Source organism: Camelus bactrianus, chromosome 4 (assembly GCF_048773025.1).
Source record: "Camelus bactrianus isolate YW-2024 breed Bactrian camel chromosome 4, ASM4877302v1, whole genome shotgun sequence".
Classification (NCBI taxonomy): domain Eukaryota; kingdom Metazoa; phylum Chordata; class Mammalia; order Artiodactyla; family Camelidae; genus Camelus; species Camelus bactrianus.
Window position 1 is genome coordinate 72,183,716 of NC_133542.1, and position 20,677 is coordinate 72,204,392.

General features: G+C 47.8%; 2 protein-coding genes across 4 annotated transcripts in view; one reads left to right on the forward strand and one right to left on the reverse strand.

Moving 5' to 3' along the window:
- The window catches only part of TOR1A (torsin family 1 member A), a 28,002-nt gene continuing 7,325 nt past the window's right edge, over positions 1 to 20,677 (reverse strand). Inside the window, exon 5 of one of the 2 annotated variants that reach the window (XM_074362387.1) lies at positions 1 to 785. In XM_074362387.1, the coding sequence (XP_074218488.1) occupies positions 739 to 785 (47 nt within the window). In that variant the 3' untranslated portion in view covers positions 1 to 738. Of the gene's footprint in view, positions 786 to 19,817; positions 20,437 to 20,677 lie in introns of those variants that run through there. The other variant, XM_074362386.1, reaches the window with a different exon arrangement.
- On the forward strand, positions 12,069 to 17,955 carry TOR1B (torsin family 1 member B). Of its 2 annotated transcripts, XM_010970282.3 has the most exons (5): positions 12,070 to 12,344; positions 12,993 to 13,258; positions 14,536 to 14,711; positions 15,291 to 15,418; positions 16,047 to 17,955. In XM_010970282.3, exons 1-5 carry the CDS (start codon positions 12,146 to 12,148, stop codon positions 16,286 to 16,288), a joined length of 1,011 nt encoding a protein of 336 aa, XP_010968584.2. In that variant the 5' UTR covers positions 12,070 to 12,145; the 3' UTR covers positions 16,289 to 17,955. The 2 variants fall into 2 exon arrangements, 1 of the variants encoding a protein (XP_010968584.2); XR_012506574.1 differs by lacking the exon at positions 14,536 to 14,711 and having other exon boundaries at positions 12,069 to 12,344; positions 16,047 to 16,235.

A 20,677-nucleotide genomic window follows, 5' to 3' on the forward strand; every position in this document is an offset into this window, starting at 1 on the left:
TAGGGACAGCGGTATATTTGTATAAGCAGAGAAAAACGTCTGGAAGGAAGTACAGCCAGCCAGGAACTGGGTGAAGGACCAGAAGGGTAAGGGGTAGACCATCTATTTCATGTACACTCTTCGGTATTGATGGAAATTTTAGTCGCGGGCCCATATTTCTCACCATTCAGCCTTGCTTTAACTCCCAGTTTAGAGGAAATACAGGGAATGGAGGAACAAGTTGATTGACAAGAGGCAGCAATAGACAAATCTAGAACACTTGGCCAGTCTCTCCAAAGGGTCACGTCACAAAAGGGGGTGCACCAGCTTAGCGCCTCAAGGACACAGTCAGACCGTGGTACGCGGCCCTGGGTTGAATACGAATGCGCACAAACCAGCTGGGAAGGACAACTTGGAGTTAATTGGGGGAAATCTTCATAAAATTGTTTTTTAGATGAGATGAGAATTTTCTGAGAGGGAGAAATGGAAATCACTGATTAAGGCAGGTCATCAAACAGAATATTTTGTTCCTCAAATGAAGTCACGTTAAGATCATTAAATCAGCCTCTCCTAAGAACAATAAACATTCTCCTATAAAAACACAGCACCTCCGTCATCCGGTGATGCGGTTGTGTGAGGTCAGTCGGGGAAGAACGAAACTAAGGTGAGCGTGCCCACGCATGTCCGGTAAAAGATCCAGAAGGCTCTGGTATTTGAATGGCGATGACGTCTGGGGTGGTGGGAACGTGATGTTTTTGTTTATTTTTGATTGTAGTTTCTCATTTTTTTATGCACGTGTCCTGTTTCTGTAATTTAAAAAAAATATGTATTTATATATAATTCATATATAAATGTATTATATATAAATATATATTTAAATATACACATTCACTTTACAGGTGATTTTTATTTTATTTAAAAAACTCTTCAGTCCAAAGAAGGGGTGGGAAAGAAGTGATGGGTGACAGTCCAAGGCTCCCCACCCACCTCTGTTAGACCCTTTACTCGGTTGCTCAGGGCTTTTCAAAACCTATGTGAGGCCTGAGGTGGAGGAGAGTTGCCCACCAGGAAAATCGGAAACCGCGCAGGCCGAACGGGGCGCCCCGGGGCCGTGCGCCCCGCCTTTGCCGCGTGGGTTGTGAGCGTCGCGCGGGTGTTGCTCTCGGCTCTGGCGTCCCACCTGCGTTCCCCGGGCGACCTCCCCGACTGGGACCACCTGGCGCGGCCGGATGCCGCCCATCGCAACGGTGTTGGTGGGCAGGCATACCCGGAGCCGCGGGCGGCCGGGGGTGCGTTCCCCGCCCCGGGCGCCTCCGGCTGAGCCGGAACCCGGAGCGCGATTTGGAGCAGGTGGGCGCCGGCACAGGTGGGACCGGAGCGGGGCGCGGGGGCAGCAAAGCCGGCCGGAGAGCAGGTGCCTCCGCGTCTGGGCACTGAGCCGTTGGGACGTGGATTCCATCAGACCCTGCCTCCTCCAGGCTCCCGTGGGAGGACTCGGGCAAGGTGCTCCAGGCCCCCGACCTCGCTTTTCTCACCTACCGACCCTGGGCGAGGGCAGCTCAGCCTCCCGACCGGGACCGCGCCTGCCGCGCTCCGCTGCGAAGCGCGGGCGGGAGCCCCCGCCAGGCTGCTCTGAGGTCTCAGCTCTTCCTCAGGAGCCTGGTCTGTTCAATCGCACAGACTAGCAATTTTCATTCATTTTGGTTCAATTCAAAGTTTGGTTTCCCATGACAATTAAATGTATGGCTTAATCCTTGATTAGCTCTTGGATTTTGTTTTATTTTTTTTTTAAATTGGGGGGTAGGTAATTAGGTTTATTTATTTATTTTTAATAGAGGTACTGGGAACTGAACCTGATCCATGCTAAGCACCTGCTCTACGACTGAGCTATACCCTCCTCCCAGTTCCTGGATTTGAAAACAAACAAACAAACAAACAATTTTAGGGCTAATTGGGAAAATTTGAACGTGGACCATATAACAAATAATATTACTGTGTTGAAGTTAAATTGGGTAAGATGGTGGTTTTCCAGGTGTTGTCCTTAACCTTAGGAGATACATGATGAAGGGTTTAGGGCTGGAGTTTAATGATGTCTGTCTGCAAAATGCTTTCAGTTGGGTTGGTTACGAAAGAGAGACAGAGGAGGCCAGATGGCAAAGCGTTCACACTTGGTGGAGTCAGGTGAGGGTATGTGGGAGTTCGTTGTTCTGTTCTACATTTGTGTAGGTTCAATTCTTTTTTCCAAAATAAAATGCTATCAATTTTCTAAGAAGGACGATCTTGCTTTCTTGTTGTATTAGGAACAGGGTTGAGAACTTTCTCCTTCTTTTCTCTCTTTTTCCTGTGTCGCTTGAAGTTTCTGCACCTGAGGGACCTTCATCTGTCGTGTGTCAGACAGATGTGGGCCAGCCTGGGAGACTTGTCATACTTCTTAATGCTGTTCCCAGGGAGAGCTGCTACCAGCAAACTTTAGAAACCCCGTCCCCATCCTTGCCGGGCTGGTACAGCCTGGACATTGGTTCAGGATCACATCAGTTTGAGCACTGCAGCCACATCGCCACGCAAAGGGCCACACTCTGACCAGAACAATAAATAATTCCACTGAATTTGGGCTGATTTCACCAAACTAACTTCGTTTAGTCTAGAGTCATGCTTCTCAACATATGGGATGATGGTCACAGCGCCCTTTGAGACTTGGAAAATGACAGAACTCCCATAAAACACACATACACATTATGGATATCATGGTAAGGAGCTGACGTCCACTGAGTGGTCCTAGGTTAAAATTTGATGGGCTGGACAGAAATGGGAAACAATCTAAATGTCCATCAACTGACAAATGGAGAGACAAAATATAACACAGCCTTATAATGGAATACTATTCAGCAAGAAAAAGGGACTACCGACAGATACATGCCATGACATGGACCTCAAAAATATTATGTTCAGGAAAAGAAGCCAGACACAAGAGACCACATGATATATGATCTGTTTACATGAAGTGTCCAGAAAAGGCAAAGCTATAGACAGAAAAAAGATTAGTGGTTTCCTGGGGGCACAGACAGGAACTAACAGTAAATGTGCATGAGGGATCCTATTGGGATGATGAAATGTTTTAAAACTGATTCATGGTGATAGTTGCATAACTTGGTAAATTTACTAAAAAGCACTCAATTGCACCCATGACAAGTGTGAGCAATATGGTATTCGAATGTGCCTCAAATGTCACTTTTAAGTGTCCCTGGGCTGGAACATATTGACTAACGATTTTGGGGTTTTGGGCACACAGGGCCCCCTCATTCTTACTCACGTGACCTTATCCTGGGCCTCATCTCCTTTGCCCTCCAGTCCTCACCACCTTTTTGTTCCACCTGGACTGGGCTGTACCTCCTCAGGAGAGGGAGAGGCAGTGTCTGCCTTGCTCACCCTGTGTCCCAGGGCCTGCCCAAGGAAGTCCTTTCTAAATATTTGTCTAATGAGTGAGGAAGGGATGGTGTTATCCTTCCCTTGGGGGAAGTGGCAGGGTTTATAGCTGCTCCTTTTACAGGGCCATCAAATATCTCACCACTTTCCTTTCCCCTGACTTTTCCTAGGAGTATCTTTACCCCTCAGGAGGGCATTAAACTCTGTTCACCATGTTGTGGTTTGAAACTTTGTCCTTGTTCCTTGGAATTGCTGCCTTGAGAGCAGTTTGGGCATTAGGGGCTAATGTTTCTACCATTTACCAAAGACTTACCATGGGCCCGGGGCTTCATGTGTATAATCTCATTCAACACTTTCAACAGTTTTGTGGACCAGGTGTTATCATTTCCCCTACTTTGCAGATCAGAAAACTGAGGCCCAGAGAGGTGAAGACAGTCACCCAAGGTCACACAGTTGGTTAGAAGCAGTGTCAAGATGTGAACTCAGAGCCTTCAAAGTCCAGGCACTTGAAACTAAACACATCTCTGGGCCGTTCAATAGAATGATAGCAATCAAATGCCAAGGCGAGAACTGGAATTCCCCTGAACCCCTTGTTGACATCTGTTTTAATGCTTAAGAACGGCATCTTGGGTCATTTTAAGGGCGAAAAAATAGATACTTTATCAATACCAGTGATGGTATTGCTACTTCATCTAGGGGTCCTTTTGTTACCTGGGCGCTGTTTTCTACCTCTACCTGTCTCTCATGTTCTCAAATAAATTCTCTGCCTCTGCTTCTCTCTTGAAAATTTTCTTCCTTGTTTCAAGTTGCTGGGGTGTTCCCCCTTTCTAATCCTGCATGCTGGCTCCATCTAGTGGTGAAATTTGGGAAGTACAGCAGCCTCCCTCGGACTAGCCGCAGGATGAGGCAAGGTGTGTTGGAACCAACGCCTCCTAGCTCTTCTCTCACGGACAAAAATAGCAACACTCTTCAGGTTACCAGAGGCCAGCTTCTCCAGATGTGTTCAAGCTACCTCTCTGGAAGGCATCTTAACTCTTTTATTTAATTATAAACTATCTCATCAAAGGAAACAACATAACATCCCAGATTTAACAGATGTTACATTTTGCTGTATTTCCTTCAGCTCTCTGTATCTTTAATAAAAGTAGAGCTCTAAGCCTCATCCCTTTGGCCTTCCTCCCCCAAAGTTATTCCCATGCCAAAATTGGAGTGTATCAGTTCTTTGTTACATTTTGTTTTTACATGTTATGTATCCATATACAATGTGCATTTTAAATATGTAAATACTGTACTGTACATATCCTTTGGCTACTTTTTCACTAACTCTGGTTCCTGAGATTTATAGACATTGATACACACAATTCTAGTGCATCCAATTTTATCTGCTGTATAATATTCCACAACAGGACTAAACAATTTTTTTTTTAACCCATTCCTCTAGTGATGGAAAATTAGGTTTGATGGCAGGTGTTTTTTTTTTTTTTTTAACATTTTTTTTATTGAGTTATAGTCACTTTACAATGTTGTGTCAAATTCCAATGTAGAGCACAATTTTTCAGTTATACATAAACACACATATATTCATTGTCACATTTTTTTTGCTGTGAGCTACCACAAGATCTTGAATATATTTCCCTGTGCTATACAGTATAATCTTGTTTATCTAGTCTACATTTTGAAATCCCAGTCTGTCCCTTCCTATCCACCTCCCCCTTGGCAACTACAAGTTTATATTCTATGTCTATGAGTCTGTTTCTGCTTTGTATTTATGTTCCTTTTTTTTTTTTTTTTTAGATTCCACATATGAGTGGTCTCACACAGTATTTTTCTTTCTCTTTCTGACTTACTTCACTTAGAATGACATTCTCCAGGGACATCCATGTTGCTGCAAATGGCGTTATGTTGTCATTTTTATGGCTGAATAGTATTCCATTGTATAAATATACCACATCTGATTGCAGTTTTCAATATTACCAATAGCATCTCAACAAAGATCCTCAAATGTGTCTCCTTGTGCACATGCATGGGTCCCCCTAGAGCTGGGCTTTGCACCCTCCTTGCCATGAATGGGTTATAGGTGGGCTGATGGGAAGAGCAGGTGGCAGCCAGGGCCATGGGCCCAGTCACCTAATCTGGCAGCCCCTCTACTAACCCCTGTACCCATATCTCCATTTTCTTCATGTGTCATAATATGTTAAAGGCTTGAAAAGTGGAATTTCTGGGTTGCAGGGCATGTACATCTTCAACTTCGTGAAACTGGTCTTGTCTTCGACGTTACCTCTTTAACTGACGTTGGGGGGCTCTTGCTCCCCCAAAAGATCTAGGTGACTGCCATTTCCTGGGTATGTAGCTTAGGACTGGAGAGCATCCAACCAGCTGTTCATTTCACAAATATTTATTGACATCTGCTGTGCCATGAGTGATAAAGTCCCTGTCTCTGACCCAGGAAGCTTATGTCTCTTTTGGGGGGGGTGGAATTAGGTTTATTTATTTATTTTAATGGAGGCACTGGGGATTGAACCCTGGACCTCCTGCATGCTAGGCATGTGCTCTACCACTGAGCTATACCCTTCTTTCATCATGTGTTTTGTAACTTCTGTGAAACTGGCAGGCTAGCTTGTGAGCTTACAAGCAGGGCAAAATCTGAGACCCATCAGAGTTCTTCATGAGACCACCCCCTTCTCAGCCATGTGCAAAGCCAGTGATGGGTGCAAAGTCCTTGGCCTCTTTTGAAGGGTAGGATGGTTAATTTTGTGTGTCAGCTTGATTGGGTCAGAGAGTGCCCATATATTCACTTCAGTGTTATATCTGGGTGTCTCTGTGATGGTGTTTCTGGATGCAATTACCATTTACATCAGTAAACTGAGTAAAGAAGATGGCCCTTTCCAAGTGGGTGGGCCTCGCCTAATCCGTTGATGGTCTGAATAGCATAAAAGTCTGAGTAGGAAAGAATTCTCTCTCTCTGCCTTACTTATTTCAAGCTGTGACTTTGGACTTCTCCTGCCCTTGAGCTCAGACTCAGACTGGAGCTATACCATCAGCTCCCCTGAGTTTGGACTTCTCAGCCTTCATAATCATGTGAGTCAATTCCTTATAATAAATCTTCATATATATATCTGCATATATCCATAATTTACATCCTATTGGTCCATTTCTCTGCAGAACCCTGAGAGAATGGTCTGTCTTGTTTATCCTTTCACAGTGTCTGGCATATGGGTGATGCTCAAAGAATCCTGGTTGAGTGAACAAATGAATAAATTTAGGCGTTGGAACCAAGGCTGAGCAGGGTTGTTGAGCAGAGTGAGAATGGCAAGGCAGACATGGAGACTTCGTGTTGGAGGAGAGTGGGAGATAAGATTGCTTACTGTGCATAATCTGAGCATTTACGACGTCCCTACAAGTAGACATCGCAGTTGCCTGCGCTAGTGGAAGGAGGCGAGTTGTGGTACTCTAAAGCCAACACACAAGAGGTGGGTGCATATTAGGTGTCCTTGTGGGGGTGGTCCTTTCCTCATTCCACTGTTACAGTGGGGGCAGTCTTGTTTGTACCAGGGGATGCTGCCCCAACCCCAGGCCACATCTGATTGGATCAAGGGGCACCTGATCCAGGCTGGGCCAGTCAAATCCCTTCCCTGGGAGTTTGGAATTGAGGCTGACAGCCAGCAGGGAGAAAAAGAGAGTGTATGGTCTCTGTGGGTGTCTGGACTCGCACACATAAAGCCAGGTTCTGTGCAGAGAAGAGCGGAGCAGGTCACACAGCAGAGGTGATGAGAGAGAAGGCGGGAGAGAGGCGGGCACTCTGGACCTGACTCAGGTCCTCCCTTGGTCCCCAGGCACTTCTGCACGGGAGAGACCCCCCAGGCCTGATGACTCAGTTCCTTTCACTGCTTAAGCCAGCTCTGGTGTTTTCGTTAGCTTGAAACGCCCAGTCCCTATGGATGTAATGCATTAACTGCTTTCTCCAGCCTTGGATGTGGACCTCCTTGGTGTGTGACCAATCTGGGAGGCAGATTTCTTTCCCCTTTGTCTTTTGCCTATTAAGTGGGTTGGCAGCCCTGAGCCCACACCCATCAGGAGGTCACAGTGTGTGGCTAGTTTGCAGGGGGAGAAAAGCCAGCTTTGGGTTAAACTAGCCCGATCAGTCATACGTGCAGCCAGCCTCTTGGCCATCCATTTGTGATTGCTTTGGGGGCTGGAGGTGGCCCTTGTTTAGGGAACAACAGGGGGAGAACTGAGTGGTGTGTAGAAGCACAAAGAACAGGAAACGTCTTCAGGAGTTTTTCGGCAATAGCAGTGACAACACTAAGGGGTGCTTTCCAACAATATTGCACTTATGAAGAATTCTCCATGGGGCAGCTGGTCAGTCTCAAGCAATGTTGCTAGAACTTGGAGGAAAGAAGTTTTGAGGGATTGTGAAAAGTGAAATGGAAGACTATCTACCCCCCACACACACACACAGTCCTGGACTCAAACTGCTGAGACTTCCCCCTTGCCCCCCACCAGATGGTCTCCCTGCTGGGTGGCACCAAGTCTTTCGTACGCACCATAAATCCCTAGGGGGACAGGTTCAGTGCCTGACACAGAGGAAGCCTTGGACCGCCCAAAGGTGGATGAGTGCATTTCCGACATGAGTAGAACAGACGAAAGTCATCCAGGAATTCAAGGAGAGAACTTTCCAGAAGTCTTGCCTCCTATACCAGCTGCCCCCTTTCCCACCTCCGAGGTTCCCATCCTGCCCTGCACATCTGTCTTGCTGCACTCACTCATCTGTCTTGCCAGAACCCTCTGCTGTGGTGCCCAGACACTCATCTCAAGTGACCCTCAGGGCAGCCCTGTAAGGCAAGGACTATTGTTACAGCCATTCTGCAAATGAGGAACCTGGGCGTAGAGAGGGCGAGTAACCCTCCCAGGGCCACATGCATGGCCACAGCAGAGGCAGGATCTGAGCTCAGGCAGTTTGTTTCTTGCCTGTTGGAGGAGAGAGGGAGGCAGGTCAGTGGGGAAAGCTCAGGTGGGGCCTTGGAAGGGCCCCAGTGCCCTGGCTCCATCACTTTCTACTCATGTGATAAGTTCCTTGGGCACATTATTTAACCTCTCTGAATGTTCCACCTGTAAAACGGAGATTTCCACTGCCACTTCACAGGATTGCCTTAGAATTAAGTGAGATAATAACTGTAATACACCTGACCCTTAGCAAGCACTTAATAAATAAAATAATATATAATAACATCATTTTAAAACACTTAATAGTCTATAGAAAGCATAAGAATCTGCAGTGATAGAAAGCAAATCTTCTGGGGGTGATGGGTATGTTCACTGGTTGTGGTGATGGTTTTGTGGGTATATAAATATGTCAAAATGTATCAAATTGTACACATTATTTATTTATTTTTGGAGGGGGAGATGATTAGGTTTGTTTGTTTGCTTTTAATGGAGGTACTGGGGATTGAACCCAGGACCTCGTGCATGCTAAGCATGCACTCTACCACTGAGCTATTTCCTCCCCCAAATTACACACTTTAAATGTGTGCATTTGTTGTCTGTCAACTTTACCTCAATAAAGCTGTTTGAAGGCATATGTAGTCATCCATAGCCATTCAGATTTCATAGAAATAAAGTGCATATCACTGTATACACGATACCAAGAAAAGGAGAACATCAAATACCATGTGCCCCTGGAGAGACCCTCTGTATAAAATAGACACCGATAGGCTTTAGATGAGAACGGGGCTTAAGGTCAACAGTTGGGATTTTATATAATCTAGGCGTTTAAACGTTTTCTGTTGTCATTTTTCCGGAAGGTCACAGGGGTAACGAGAATGGGATTTGAACCCAGGAGTCTGAGTCCTCACACCAGCAGCTCACCAGCACCCTCTAGTGCTTCCCTTGGCAGAAGCAGGTCTTCCCAGCCCTGGGCAGGTTCCCATTCTATCAGCGTAGTGACACCTCTCCTTACAGTCAGACTCAAAGCTCCCTGGGAATCAGGTGCGGACCAGGGGGGCGCTGTCTCTGGTCCTGAAAATCTCTGCCAGCCGCGAACCAAAGGGCAGAACTCTCTCCACAGCGGAAGCACCCGTCCTAGACTTTCCTGGTTGCTCTCTCAAGTTATGACGGCCTGAAGAAGCCAAGCTGGTGGTTTTGAATGTTTTTGACTAACAATTTAAACACTGTAAGCAATGCTCCAAGAGAGCAATGATAGAAAGAGTAAAGGGGAATGAGACGTCAGGACCAGGGGACGGGTGGAAGGTGAAGGGATCAGCCTACGAGGGGCAATGATGAAAGATGGCAGCTACCATGGGCTTGGACAATTTATGAAAACAAAATATGTATCTAAAAACCCAGTATCACTCCCCTTTGTAAGATTTACAACAAAAATTAATATAAATGGAGTTGATAGTTCTAAGAAGCAGTCACCCAAGAACCATATCAGTGTTAGCAAAACGGCAGAATTCATGTAGCATCAAGGTTATCCTACAAGAGCTTCAGTGCCTAATGTTGTCTAAAGAAAATATGAAACTCCCTCCACTGCCCAAAGGACAGTATTAGAGCAACTGATAAAAAGATAAACCAAAGACTCTCCACTGTCCTCCCCCCAATCTGATTTCTTAATTTTCCACAGCAGCAAATTTTCTAGATATGCCTTGCAGACCTCAGAGTCTGCAAGTTCTCATTTAAAGTCAATTTCTCTTAAAATACCCTAAACAGCACTTGTTTATCTTAAGATATTCTTAAAGATACTGGAAACATATAAGTTGTTTTATACATTTTTTTAAACTTTCTTAAAAGAGGGGGAATGGGGCACAATGCAGTGTCAGGATCATTATGGAGTTGGGGGGCACATGTGGGGGCTCAGTTACGTCCGCTCCTGGGGGGTTGCCCAGAGAGTTCTTGTGAGGGGTTTTGAGGCCCCCTACCCTTGAGGTCATCTTCCCATAAGTTCTAGTGGCCAACTTCAAGATAAGTGACCAAATGACAAATCAGGAAATAGTCACATTTTCAAGGGGACAAAATGTCATACAAGTATGTAGAATAGTGCAAACTGGGGGGACTACCCAGGCACAACACCCTTGCCCATGGCTAGTTGATCCAAGGTCAAGATACCTGACCTAGATTGGGCTAGTAGGATTCTCTCTCCACGAGGGCAGTGCCAGAGCAACAGGGCCCCAGAGCTCCTGCCTACACACCCCACCCCTGGGATCCTCTCTGCCAAGTTGAGGTCACTCAGTATTTTTTACATTTCCACTGGCAACCCGGGATTCTTCTAAGCAGCCCTGGAGAAGCCCAAGCCAGTCACTGTCAGCATCTATTACTTGGAAGCAAAGAACCTCAACTGATAGCATAGTTGGTAACTGAGGGAGGGGGAGACAGGCTGCAGAACCTCAGGGAAATGCAAGGGTTTGGCCTTGATTACTGAGAGCATGTAGAGGACACTGCAGAAGGCACCCCCTTCCCCACCCTCCAACTTCCAGGAGAGGGGAGTGCCAGAGCTCACAGTGATGAAACAGTGAAGCAAATGTCACCCGGACTCCCCACTGAGGGTATGCTCCAGGCCGCTGAGAAGCTGAGACCAAGACCCCCTCCACCACCACCATCAGGGTAGGGCAGTGGGTCCTAACAGAACTGAAAAGGCAAAAGCGGTCAAATGATATGTGCAAATTTCAACATCCTGCCTCAGAGACTTCCAGGCCTTTCTGTGAAGAATTGTCTAGAAAAATCTCTTACTGCAGCCAAAGGGCCAGGACTGCTGGAAAGTAAGTTCAGAGACTGATTCTATGAATGCCAAGCCAGAGCATGGTTTAATTCCATTTTTCCAGGTCTTTGCTATAGAAAAAGTGGGATGCGGACCATTGCATAGAAGATACCAGGGCATCTGGAGGACTTGGCAGAGCCGAAGCTCCAGACCCTCAGAAATGCCCCCACGCTGTGCCTTCCCCACAGAGCCAAGGTCTGTGTTCCCCCAGCCCGAGGCTCATACATCTGCTCTGTTCAGCCTCAGTCCAGCCCTGGTGGATCTGAGTAGAAAAGAGGAGCCCCTTCCAGAAGGAACGGTGGGAATCCACTAATTTACATAATCAGACAACCCAGGGAGATGTGAGAGCGCTAGATTTTGAAGGTTATCTGACCAAGGAGGGTAGGCAGAACTGATGATGGCGGGAGCACAGAGGAGACTGCATTCAGGGACCAGCTCGGGAGACCAAGTGGCGGGGGGTCAGGTAGCTTTGGGGTCTGATTAATGCAAACCTGTACCAAACACGGACCCTGTCACATGACATAAGAGGATAGAAGTCGGGCAGGGGACTCACACTTGTAGAAAGCCGATCCCTGGGTGCCACAGACCTTCCAGCGAGTGCGCAGCATGAAGCATGGAAAGGGAATCAATTTCTAGACCCTCAACTTCCACGGAGGCAGGAGGGGAGACTTGAGAAACGCTCATTCTAGCTCCAGGGGAAGTCAAGGGATGGAGGACGAAGCATCCCCCCTTCACGTGTGCAGAATCTGAGAAGCTCGTAAGAAAAATCGTGAAAGCTAGGAGTGGGTTTCAACCTAAGCTAGGTGAGTCACTAGGCACATTTCGTGCCCCTCGCAAAAATGGTGGTGCAGAGCCACGCCCCTCACCAACATGGCCGCTCCAAGGGGTGGGTGGGCCTGCGGGGCGGAAGTGACGCACGACCCGGAAATCCGTCCCGCCGCTCGGCCGATCGGGCGCCCCACGCAGCGGCGGCGGCTGTCTGCGGATAGCGCGATGCTGAGGGCGGGGCGGCTTGGGGGCGCCTGTGCGCTGCGGCTGCTGCTGGCGGCTCACACGGTGGCGGCATTCGAGCCCATCAGCGTGGGCATCGCCATCGGGGCCGCGTCGGCCCTCACCGGCTACCTGTCCTACACCGACCTGTACTGCCGCTTCGCCGAGTGCTGCCGCGAGGAGCAGCCGCTCAACGCGTCGGGTACGGCGGGTCCGCCCTGGAGGGGCTCGAGGGGCGCGAGGGACAGGCCCCGGCGGGCGTCCGCGCTCACCCTGAGGGGGCGGTTGGGAGGGAGGACGGAGGGGGCCTCCGCCCGGACTCCTGCCTCGAAAGCCGTGCCTTCAGAGACAGAGTCTCCAGATCATGGCGCTCTGCCCAAGTTACTTTCTAAAAGTTCGGATTCCTTGGCATGACAGTAAGAAGAAACTGAAAGCAGCAGACCTTCTGCGCCATGTCAACCTGTTAAGTAGTCTTCAGATGTGCAGCATCTGCCCAGAAAGCATAAAGCATTTGTCCCTTGCTTTGTGTACAAGGCGGCAGGGGTGACTGGGGAAATAACATATGGCTCAGTCAAGGGAGGGCCAATCCTTGGATGAACGAACACATTTAGCTTCCTTATCAGACACTTGAGCGTTGAGGGGCCATACATCTAGTCCAGTTCCTTGGAAGTGGCATCCTGTGACTGCGTCCCGTGGTTCTACCTCAGTGTTAGCCCTGAGGTTTGGCAGAGACCCTGCTGGACCACTTGCCAGTCTGTGCCTCTCACTTTGGCCAGCTGGGGAGAGTGCCACTTTTCTGGTACATATTTAATGTTTTTTTTTCTCTCTGTTCTCGGGCTGGCTCCTGCAGCCCTGAAGCAGGAATTGGAGGAGAAGCTGTTTGGGCAGCATTTGGCCACAGAGGTGATTCTCAAGGCGCTGACTGGCTTCAAGAACAACAAAAATCCCAAGAAACCACTGACTCTTTCCTTGCACGGCTGGGCTGGCACGGGCAAGAATTTTGTCAGCCAAATTGTGGCTGAAAATCTTCACCGGAAGGGCCTCAAGAGTAACTTTGTCCACCTGTTTGTATCGACCCTGCACTTCCCTCACGAGCAGCAGATAAAACTCTACCAGGCAAGGAATTCTGTTATTCCGTCCACTGGCCTCGGACGGGTCTGAGCAACCTGCTCACTGACTCCGGCCTCTGCTTCTTTTCTTTGTCCTGCAATAAGCCCCAGGCCCCGCCGCTCAGTTCCCCCACCCTGGTAACCCTTGCCCTTTGCAGAGCTCTCCTACAACTCTCCCCCTCATATTCCAAAGTAATACAGTGGGGTAGGCGATGTTAGGTGTTATTCCATTAAAAGATGGAGCCAAGAGCGGCAAGGTGACTTGCTCCTTATGATCTTTGTGACCTTTTGGCAAATCAGAAATTTGAATCCAAATCTCCTGATTCTCAGTTGGCAGGGTAGCCGTGTCGTGCAGTGAATGAATGTGTTCACCATCCCCATCACAGCCCTTGGTTGTGTGAAGCAGGCGCAAACGATTTGCTTGGACATGCCTTCACTTAAGGCTCCCACCTAGGGTGCTGCTTCGGCTTGGCCTCTGCATTTGGCAATGGAGACTAGATGGGTTTTTTTTGGTCCCCAGTAGTTTTTATTCCCCTGGTTCCTCCCATCCTTCCAATTCTTGGCATCGCTATGTTAGGTAGTCTAGTGGAGTTCTCATTTAAGTGCATGTCCTCGTACAAGTGAGTTTTCTTCCTGTTAGGTGGGGACTGAGATGAATAGAAACTTAACAAGGAAGTGAAAGTGGATATTTGCCACATAAACTGTAAGACAGGGAAGACTGCCAAAAAGAGAATAATCTTCTATTTTCCAAAATCTTTCAGAAATCCCTAGAAGTACTGGAACAAATGCTTTTCGTGCAGTGCCATTCGGGGTCATCTCCTTTGTTTGTGGCACCAGTAAAAGGCACTGGACTTGGACGCTGTGCCAGTCTTAATCTAGCTTCTTGTTCCTCAATATATCTTGTAAGATTAACTTGAGATTTCAGCCCACAGGGAGATGAAACTTACAGGTTGCTTAACAGTGAAATGATAAATATTCATGTATCTTGTACCTCTTATACCTTTAAAAAGTCACATTTGGCATATCATTTGAGTTGGGAAAACACTTATTTGCATTTTAGCTCCTATCTCCCTGCCATTTTCCACTTTTTATAGATGAAGTTTTGGAAAAGCTGTTCCCAAGGCAGTGGAGGTTAGGATGCGGTTTCTAAGATTTCTTTGTTAAACCCCAGAGAACCTTATTTTTTTCACCTTTTCTAGCATGAGGAACAGTGTAGCGCTTCTGCTCCCCTCGGCACATCCTTTGAGCCTCCATATCCCATGTCTTCTTTTATGGTTGGTCTAGGACCAGTTACAGAGCTGGATTCGGGGTAATGTGAGCGCATGTGCGAGTTCCCTGTTCATATTTGACGAAATGGATAAATTGCACCCGGGGGTCATTGATGCAATCAAGCCGTTCCTAGATTACTACGAGCAGATTGATGGTGTGTCTTACCGGAAGGCCATCTTCATCTTTCTCAGGTCAGTGGGAGGCGCTTCTCGGGGGGCACACAGCCCTTCATTCTCCCAGTGCTGGAATGAGGTCCTGGCGACCTCAGCATTCTGTTTCCTAGGGACAAAAGTGCCAGCCTGGCAAAAGTGACTGGCTGACTTCTTTTACTTTGGGGTTGCTCGTATCTGCATGGCACACAGCGTGGGCAGGAGGAAATGAATTAAGGAAATAGTTGCTGCTAACAGGCAGTTTTATCACCTGAACGTGCTGTCTCTGAGGGTTATAAAGTCGTAGCATCATGGAACAAGTTCTTTTTGAAAAAGCAGATTTTCAGGTCCTGAGGGCAGACGCCATTTTTTCTTCTTTCCCTAGTAGCACTTAGTAAATATTCCTTGGTTAAGAATAAACCTCAGGGGGTCAGGAGTATAGCTCAGTGGTAGAGCGCATGCTCAGTGTGCACGAGGTCCTGGGTTCACTCCCCCGTGCCCTCATTATGGGGGAAACCCCCCCAAACAAAGAATAAGCCTTAGAGCAGGCACGTACATTTCCTATTAGACAGAGAAGCCTTAAGATGTGATTTTTAATCTTTGTTTCTTTGGCAAACTCAGCAATGCAGGCGGGGACCTCATAACTAAGACGGCCCTTGACTTCTGGCGGGCAGGGAGAAAGAGGGAAGACATCCAGCTGAAGGACCTGGAGCCGGTGCTGTCTGTCGGAGTCTTCAATAACAAACACAGTGAGTCTCCGCGGCTGAGGAGCCCGTCACCCTGCCGGCAGGGTTCTTCCCTTTCTTTAAGCCTCTCCACTTGCCTCCATGGCTTTGCTCAAGTAGGGACTTTTCCTAAGGGCATTCTATTCTAGAAGTCAGCTAGCAGGCGTAGCCAACTGATCCTTACATCAGGCTTGACAAAAAGAGAATCTTCGCAGACATAGAAAACAAATATATGGTTACGGGGTGGGTGGGGAGGAAGCAGGGAGTTGGAGGGAGGGATAAATTGGGATATGGGATTTATAGATACAAACTACTCTATATAAAATAGATAAACAACAAGGTCCTACCGTATAGCACAGGGAACTATATACAAAACCTCATAATGGCCTATAATGAAAAAGAATATGAGAAGGAATGTATATATATGTATAACTGAACCACTATGCTGTACACCAGAAATTAACACAACATTGTAAATTGACTATACTTCAATTAAAAAAAAAGAAAAAAGAAAAAAAAAACGGAATCTTGAAGGCTAAAGACATGAATGTACTGTGGGTCGGGATCAGAACGGGCCCTATAAGAGCAGCGAGCTTGTCCGGGTGACAGGGACAGTGATGGGCAGGAAACCCAGCTGCGTCCTGTTCCCTAGGTGGCCTGTGGCACAGCGGACTGATAGACCGAAACCTCATCGACTACTTTATCCCCTTCCTGCCCCTGGAGTACAGACACGTGAAGATGTGTGTCAGGGCAGAGATGAAGGCCCGTGGTTCTGCTGTAGACGAAGACATTGTCACCAGCGTGGCAGACGAAATGACGTTTTTCCCCAAAGACGAGAAAATCTACTCAGACAAGGGCTGCAAGACTGTGCAGTCACGGCTGGATTTTCACTGAGTGCTTATCCAGGCGGATGAGACGCAGCTGGGAGCTCAGCGAGCCGGGGCCTGGCCTTTCCGAGCACTTTGACGACCCCTTCAGGGGTTTGCACATTTGCACCTGTGGACTTTCAGGATAGGGAAGGTTCTAGGTTGATTTTCGAAATGATGCTAATCTGTCAAGTGTACTTGTCATTCTGCAATGTGACAGCAACCCACCTGTTCATGGCAGTTGAAGATGAACTTTTGAAATCCCTCTGCACTTCACGGACCATGACAGAAGTGCCTGTAAACAGCTTTGTGAGTGAGACCTAGGGCCGTTCCTGCCCCAGCGGTACCCACACCTCAGAAGCTGCTGCTCTAACTGGAGTCCAGGGACCTCGCTGCGATCCAGGGCATTGGGTTTTCACCCGCCAGAAACTTTCTTCTACTCTTCCTTTTTCTTTACAGAGAGCGCGTTCATTGCCTTGAAGGGTTTTCCGTTAAAAGCAGTGGCACCTGCAAGCACAGACAGTGTGTGGTGGGAGGCCACGGGCCTGTGGGCTGAGCACTCGGCTGGGTGAGCCGTCTGCATGTGGGGTGGGGGCTCCACACCAGACCCCCGCAGCAGAGCAGGACGGACAGGACCTCTCCGTCTGTCCGTTGCTCTGACTGTGATTACAGCCCTGGACTTGGAATTCCTTCTCCCATCTCTCACTTAGTATTGACCTCAGCCTTCCTTGCACTGCTTCTATTCCTGAACTTAGGTCACTGCTAATATCATCACTAGAGTCGAATCAGAGTGAGACCGATGGCTTGGAATTTGAGTCCTTGGTTTCCACGGGAAAATACCTGTCTGTTACAGTTTACATGCAGGTCAGTCTCTCCCTCAACTCCCCAGAACCATTTGAAGTCTGTACGACATGCTTATTCTCCACGGTGACATGTGCCAACCAAACGGTCAGCTTACAGATGCCGCATCACCAAAGTGGAAGTATTGTACACTAAAAATGCTCGAGTTTTCAAGGAGATGTATTTTTTTATAATGTTTTTACTTCTGAATCTTAGGTAATACAAATATAGGATGTTGATTATTTTAAAACATAGGAAGGACACGAAATGGAATAATTGCCTATTCGTTTTTCATTTATCAGATACTCTTAAAACAGATGGTTGAGGCTGGTCCTGGGTGTCATCCGAGAATGATCCCCTACGTGGCAGCGCCAGGCTAGACTGCCCCGGCCATTGGGGAAAAAAGACTTCGATTCCAGCCAGTGTGAATCGTTCAATCTTGTAGTTGCAATGCAACTGCAGACGTGTAACAAGAACATGCAGCTTTTTTATATATAAAAAATGGCAGAATGAATGTTTCTACGTCACAGCAGTGCCTTATAGAGGATCACACTTAGTCTTTAAAAAAAAAAAATACCAAGGTGAGGCTGAAAATTTTTAGTACATGTTCTCAAATTTGAGTTAAGTTATATTTCTTTTATAATCTTTTGGGTGTCTGGTCAGGAGGAGATAAGATTTTTTTGTTTACAATGATGCAATAAATTGAACACATGTTGGCTACCTTTGGACTGCTGTTACTGATTTATAACTTGAAAGGGCCACGGTTACCCACAGCCCAGTCTCCCCACCCCACGTAAGATGTAGACAAGCTTGAATTGACTGAATATAAAATAATAAAGCCTAAATTTAATCATGTGAGATGTCACTTGCACATTTTTTTAAGTTTATTTGGTAGGTCTGAAAAGTTTGAGCTTGGAATAAAGGCTTTTCAATAACTCAGGTGTCAGTAGGGTCACCGTTCCCTAGACATGCTGATTGGCAATCTTTACCTTATACAGAATCGATATTTACCTTAAAGGATGTTATCCCCAAACAAATACAGAGTTAAATTGGATTGGATGATGGGTTATACTCCATATTTTCATGGATGAAAATATCAGAATGAGCTGGACTTCTAACAAGTATATTCCCCTTAAGTTAATGTTGGAAGGAAACTGACCACTGAAACGAGACGCGCTGCTGACATTCTGAGCTGAGTGAGGCTGAGCTCAGACCAGGAAACCTCAACGCCTGGTCTTCCCGCCCAGAACTGGTAAATAATGAAATCCTTGTGATGTTAACAGATCTCAGCTTAATCACTTAACCCGGGCTGTTTTCTCTGTCAGTGATTTGTTAACACCAGCTCTCTTCCCAGGACTGAGGATGTAGCTCTTTCTAGAAAGTTGAAACCTTCACCATCACCACACCCACTCCCCTCACTTCTCAGCTGAAGGTGCTCCTCCTGAGACTGACTTTCTCGGTCTGGTTCCCAGCCTAATGCCACCTCTGCTTCACCCCACACTGCTTCATCTGTGAAGACTGAACTTTCCCAGGTAAGTCAGGGGACTCTGTGGTCCCTAATTAGGGACTCCCTGGTGCTGGGGCTGCCATCTTCAAATGAATCATAGCAATAATCTGTGACTCCTGGGGACGTGACAACAGGCCAGCTTCAGGGCAACATCAAGAACTTTCTAACACTTAGAAGCTGTTGTTAGGGGGCCTGGGTGGCTTTAAAGAGCCTCTGTACAGGCTGGGTAGCCACCAGCCCAACTTCTGTGCTGCTAAAAGCTCCCTGCGAGCACTCTGCAGACACACACCCCACGGGAGCCCCGGCTTGTAGGCGCGTATGAGTGTCACATAGAACGAGGCACCTCTGGGTTCCTACAGTGCTCTGTGCTCCTGCCCGGCATCTCAGCTGGGGCTATGTCTCTAGACGTGAATGAACTCCACGGCTGGGTATAGGAGGCTCTGTGAACCCCCATGATACCCCGTGATGCTGAGCGAGGAGCCAGAGCCCCCAGGACCATCAGAATCCCTGTCTCACACTCCACTCCAGCCTGGGCTGCCCTGTTAGATCTTAAGTCACAGCTTCAGCACATAAAGCCCACAATGGAGGGTTTTTTTGCCTTTAAAAATGTATTCACAAAATCACACACAATTTTATTGTAAAGACAGTAGCTTTTTGCATTAATAAATAAAAACACTGTTCTCAGCATCCCTGGAGGACAGCTAAGCTCTCCTAGAGGTTTGGGTAAACGTAACAAAAACTAGTTACGTGGGTAAGGTTTTAAGGAAACATGGCAGAACCTGCCACCCGGCCTGTGGCTCTTTCGGGGACAGAAGGTGGAGAAGGGCCTTTGCAAAGCTGACGCCCTGGCTTTTGAGGAGCTGCAAATGCTTTGATTTTGTGTAAATTTTGTTTCTAACAAATTGTTCACAGTGTTACTGAGACCGTTCCCACAGTTCACAGTGCTACTGAGACGCTTGGGGAGGACATTTAAGTCTCCTGTGACGGGCCTGAGCGTGTCCTCTGACACTGTCGTACTTCTAGCTAACAACTCACTGCCTACTCGGTGGTCACCCTGTGACGGATCTGGCCGCTGCTCCAGCCTCGGTCCCCAGTAAGGCCATCCTACAGAACACAGGCCAGGGACTCGGGCTTGGGCGCTTGTGCAGTCAAGACATCATGGTGTATGTTACCATGACAGGAACTTAAAAAAACACACACAGCCAACAACTTAAGAGTCTGAAAAGTTTCTCATAATGTTAAAAACCATTTTAAATAAAGTTCTCACATTTTTCAGTAAAACGTATCCATCCTTCCTTGAAACAGAAACGCATGAAATTCTAACATGATTTTTAAAAAATCACGAGTCCTGGTACGAGTGGGCTGGGAGCTGGCTCCTCCCCCGTCTGCGGGCCCTGGGATCTGTCAGGAGTGCCGGCCGCAGGCTCTGCGGGGGCAAGCGATGCCCAGGAAGACGCCTGTCCTGTCCACCGGGAAGAATTCGTTTTACTCCTCTTCCAGGAACAGCGTGGGGAGGCAGGGGGAGATCTGAGTGCGGAGTTCGTTCTCCTCCATTGGGAAGTGGTGGCTCCGGCGCCATCAGTCATCGTAGTAATAATCTAACTTGGTGAACACAGTTTTGCAGCCTTTGTCAGAGAAAACTCTCTCCTCTTTGGGGAAAAAGGTCATCTCCTCGGCCACTCTGCTTACAATGTCCTCATCGACTTCATAGCCTCGGGCCCGCATTTCGACTCTGATGCACATTTTTAGGTGTTTGTATTCCAGGGGGAGGAAGGGAACAAAATAATCAATGAGATTTCGGTCAATTAAGCTGCTGTGCCAGAAGCCACCTGGGAAAAAGAAAAAGGTGCTGTTCATCCACAGTCCATCGGCCCGCCCGTCCGGCCACACAGAGCCGCTGGGTGTCCACCCTGCACCTGCCCTCACGGGCTCACAGTCTAACAAGCAGGCGGGTTGGCAGGGAGCTCGCCCCGGACAGCTGGGTGTGACGCGCCTAAGCGGGCAGAGGGCAGGGCGCCAGCACAGAGGGCAAGGGAGGCCCCTCACCGTGTGACCTACGGATCTGAAGTG

Coding starts and splice junctions, on each gene's coding strand:
- TOR1B (XM_010970282.3), top strand. CDS start 12,146: ATGCTGAGGGCGGGGCGGCTTGGGGGCGCCTGTGCGCTGCGGCTGCTG. Junction 12,345..12,992: donor GCAGCCGCTCAACGCGTCGG/GTACGGCGGGTC, acceptor TGGCTCCTGCAG/CCCTGAAGCAGGAATTGGAG. Junction 14,712..15,290: donor GCCATCTTCATCTTTCTCAG/GTCAGTGGGAGG, acceptor TGGCAAACTCAG/CAATGCAGGCGGGGACCTCA.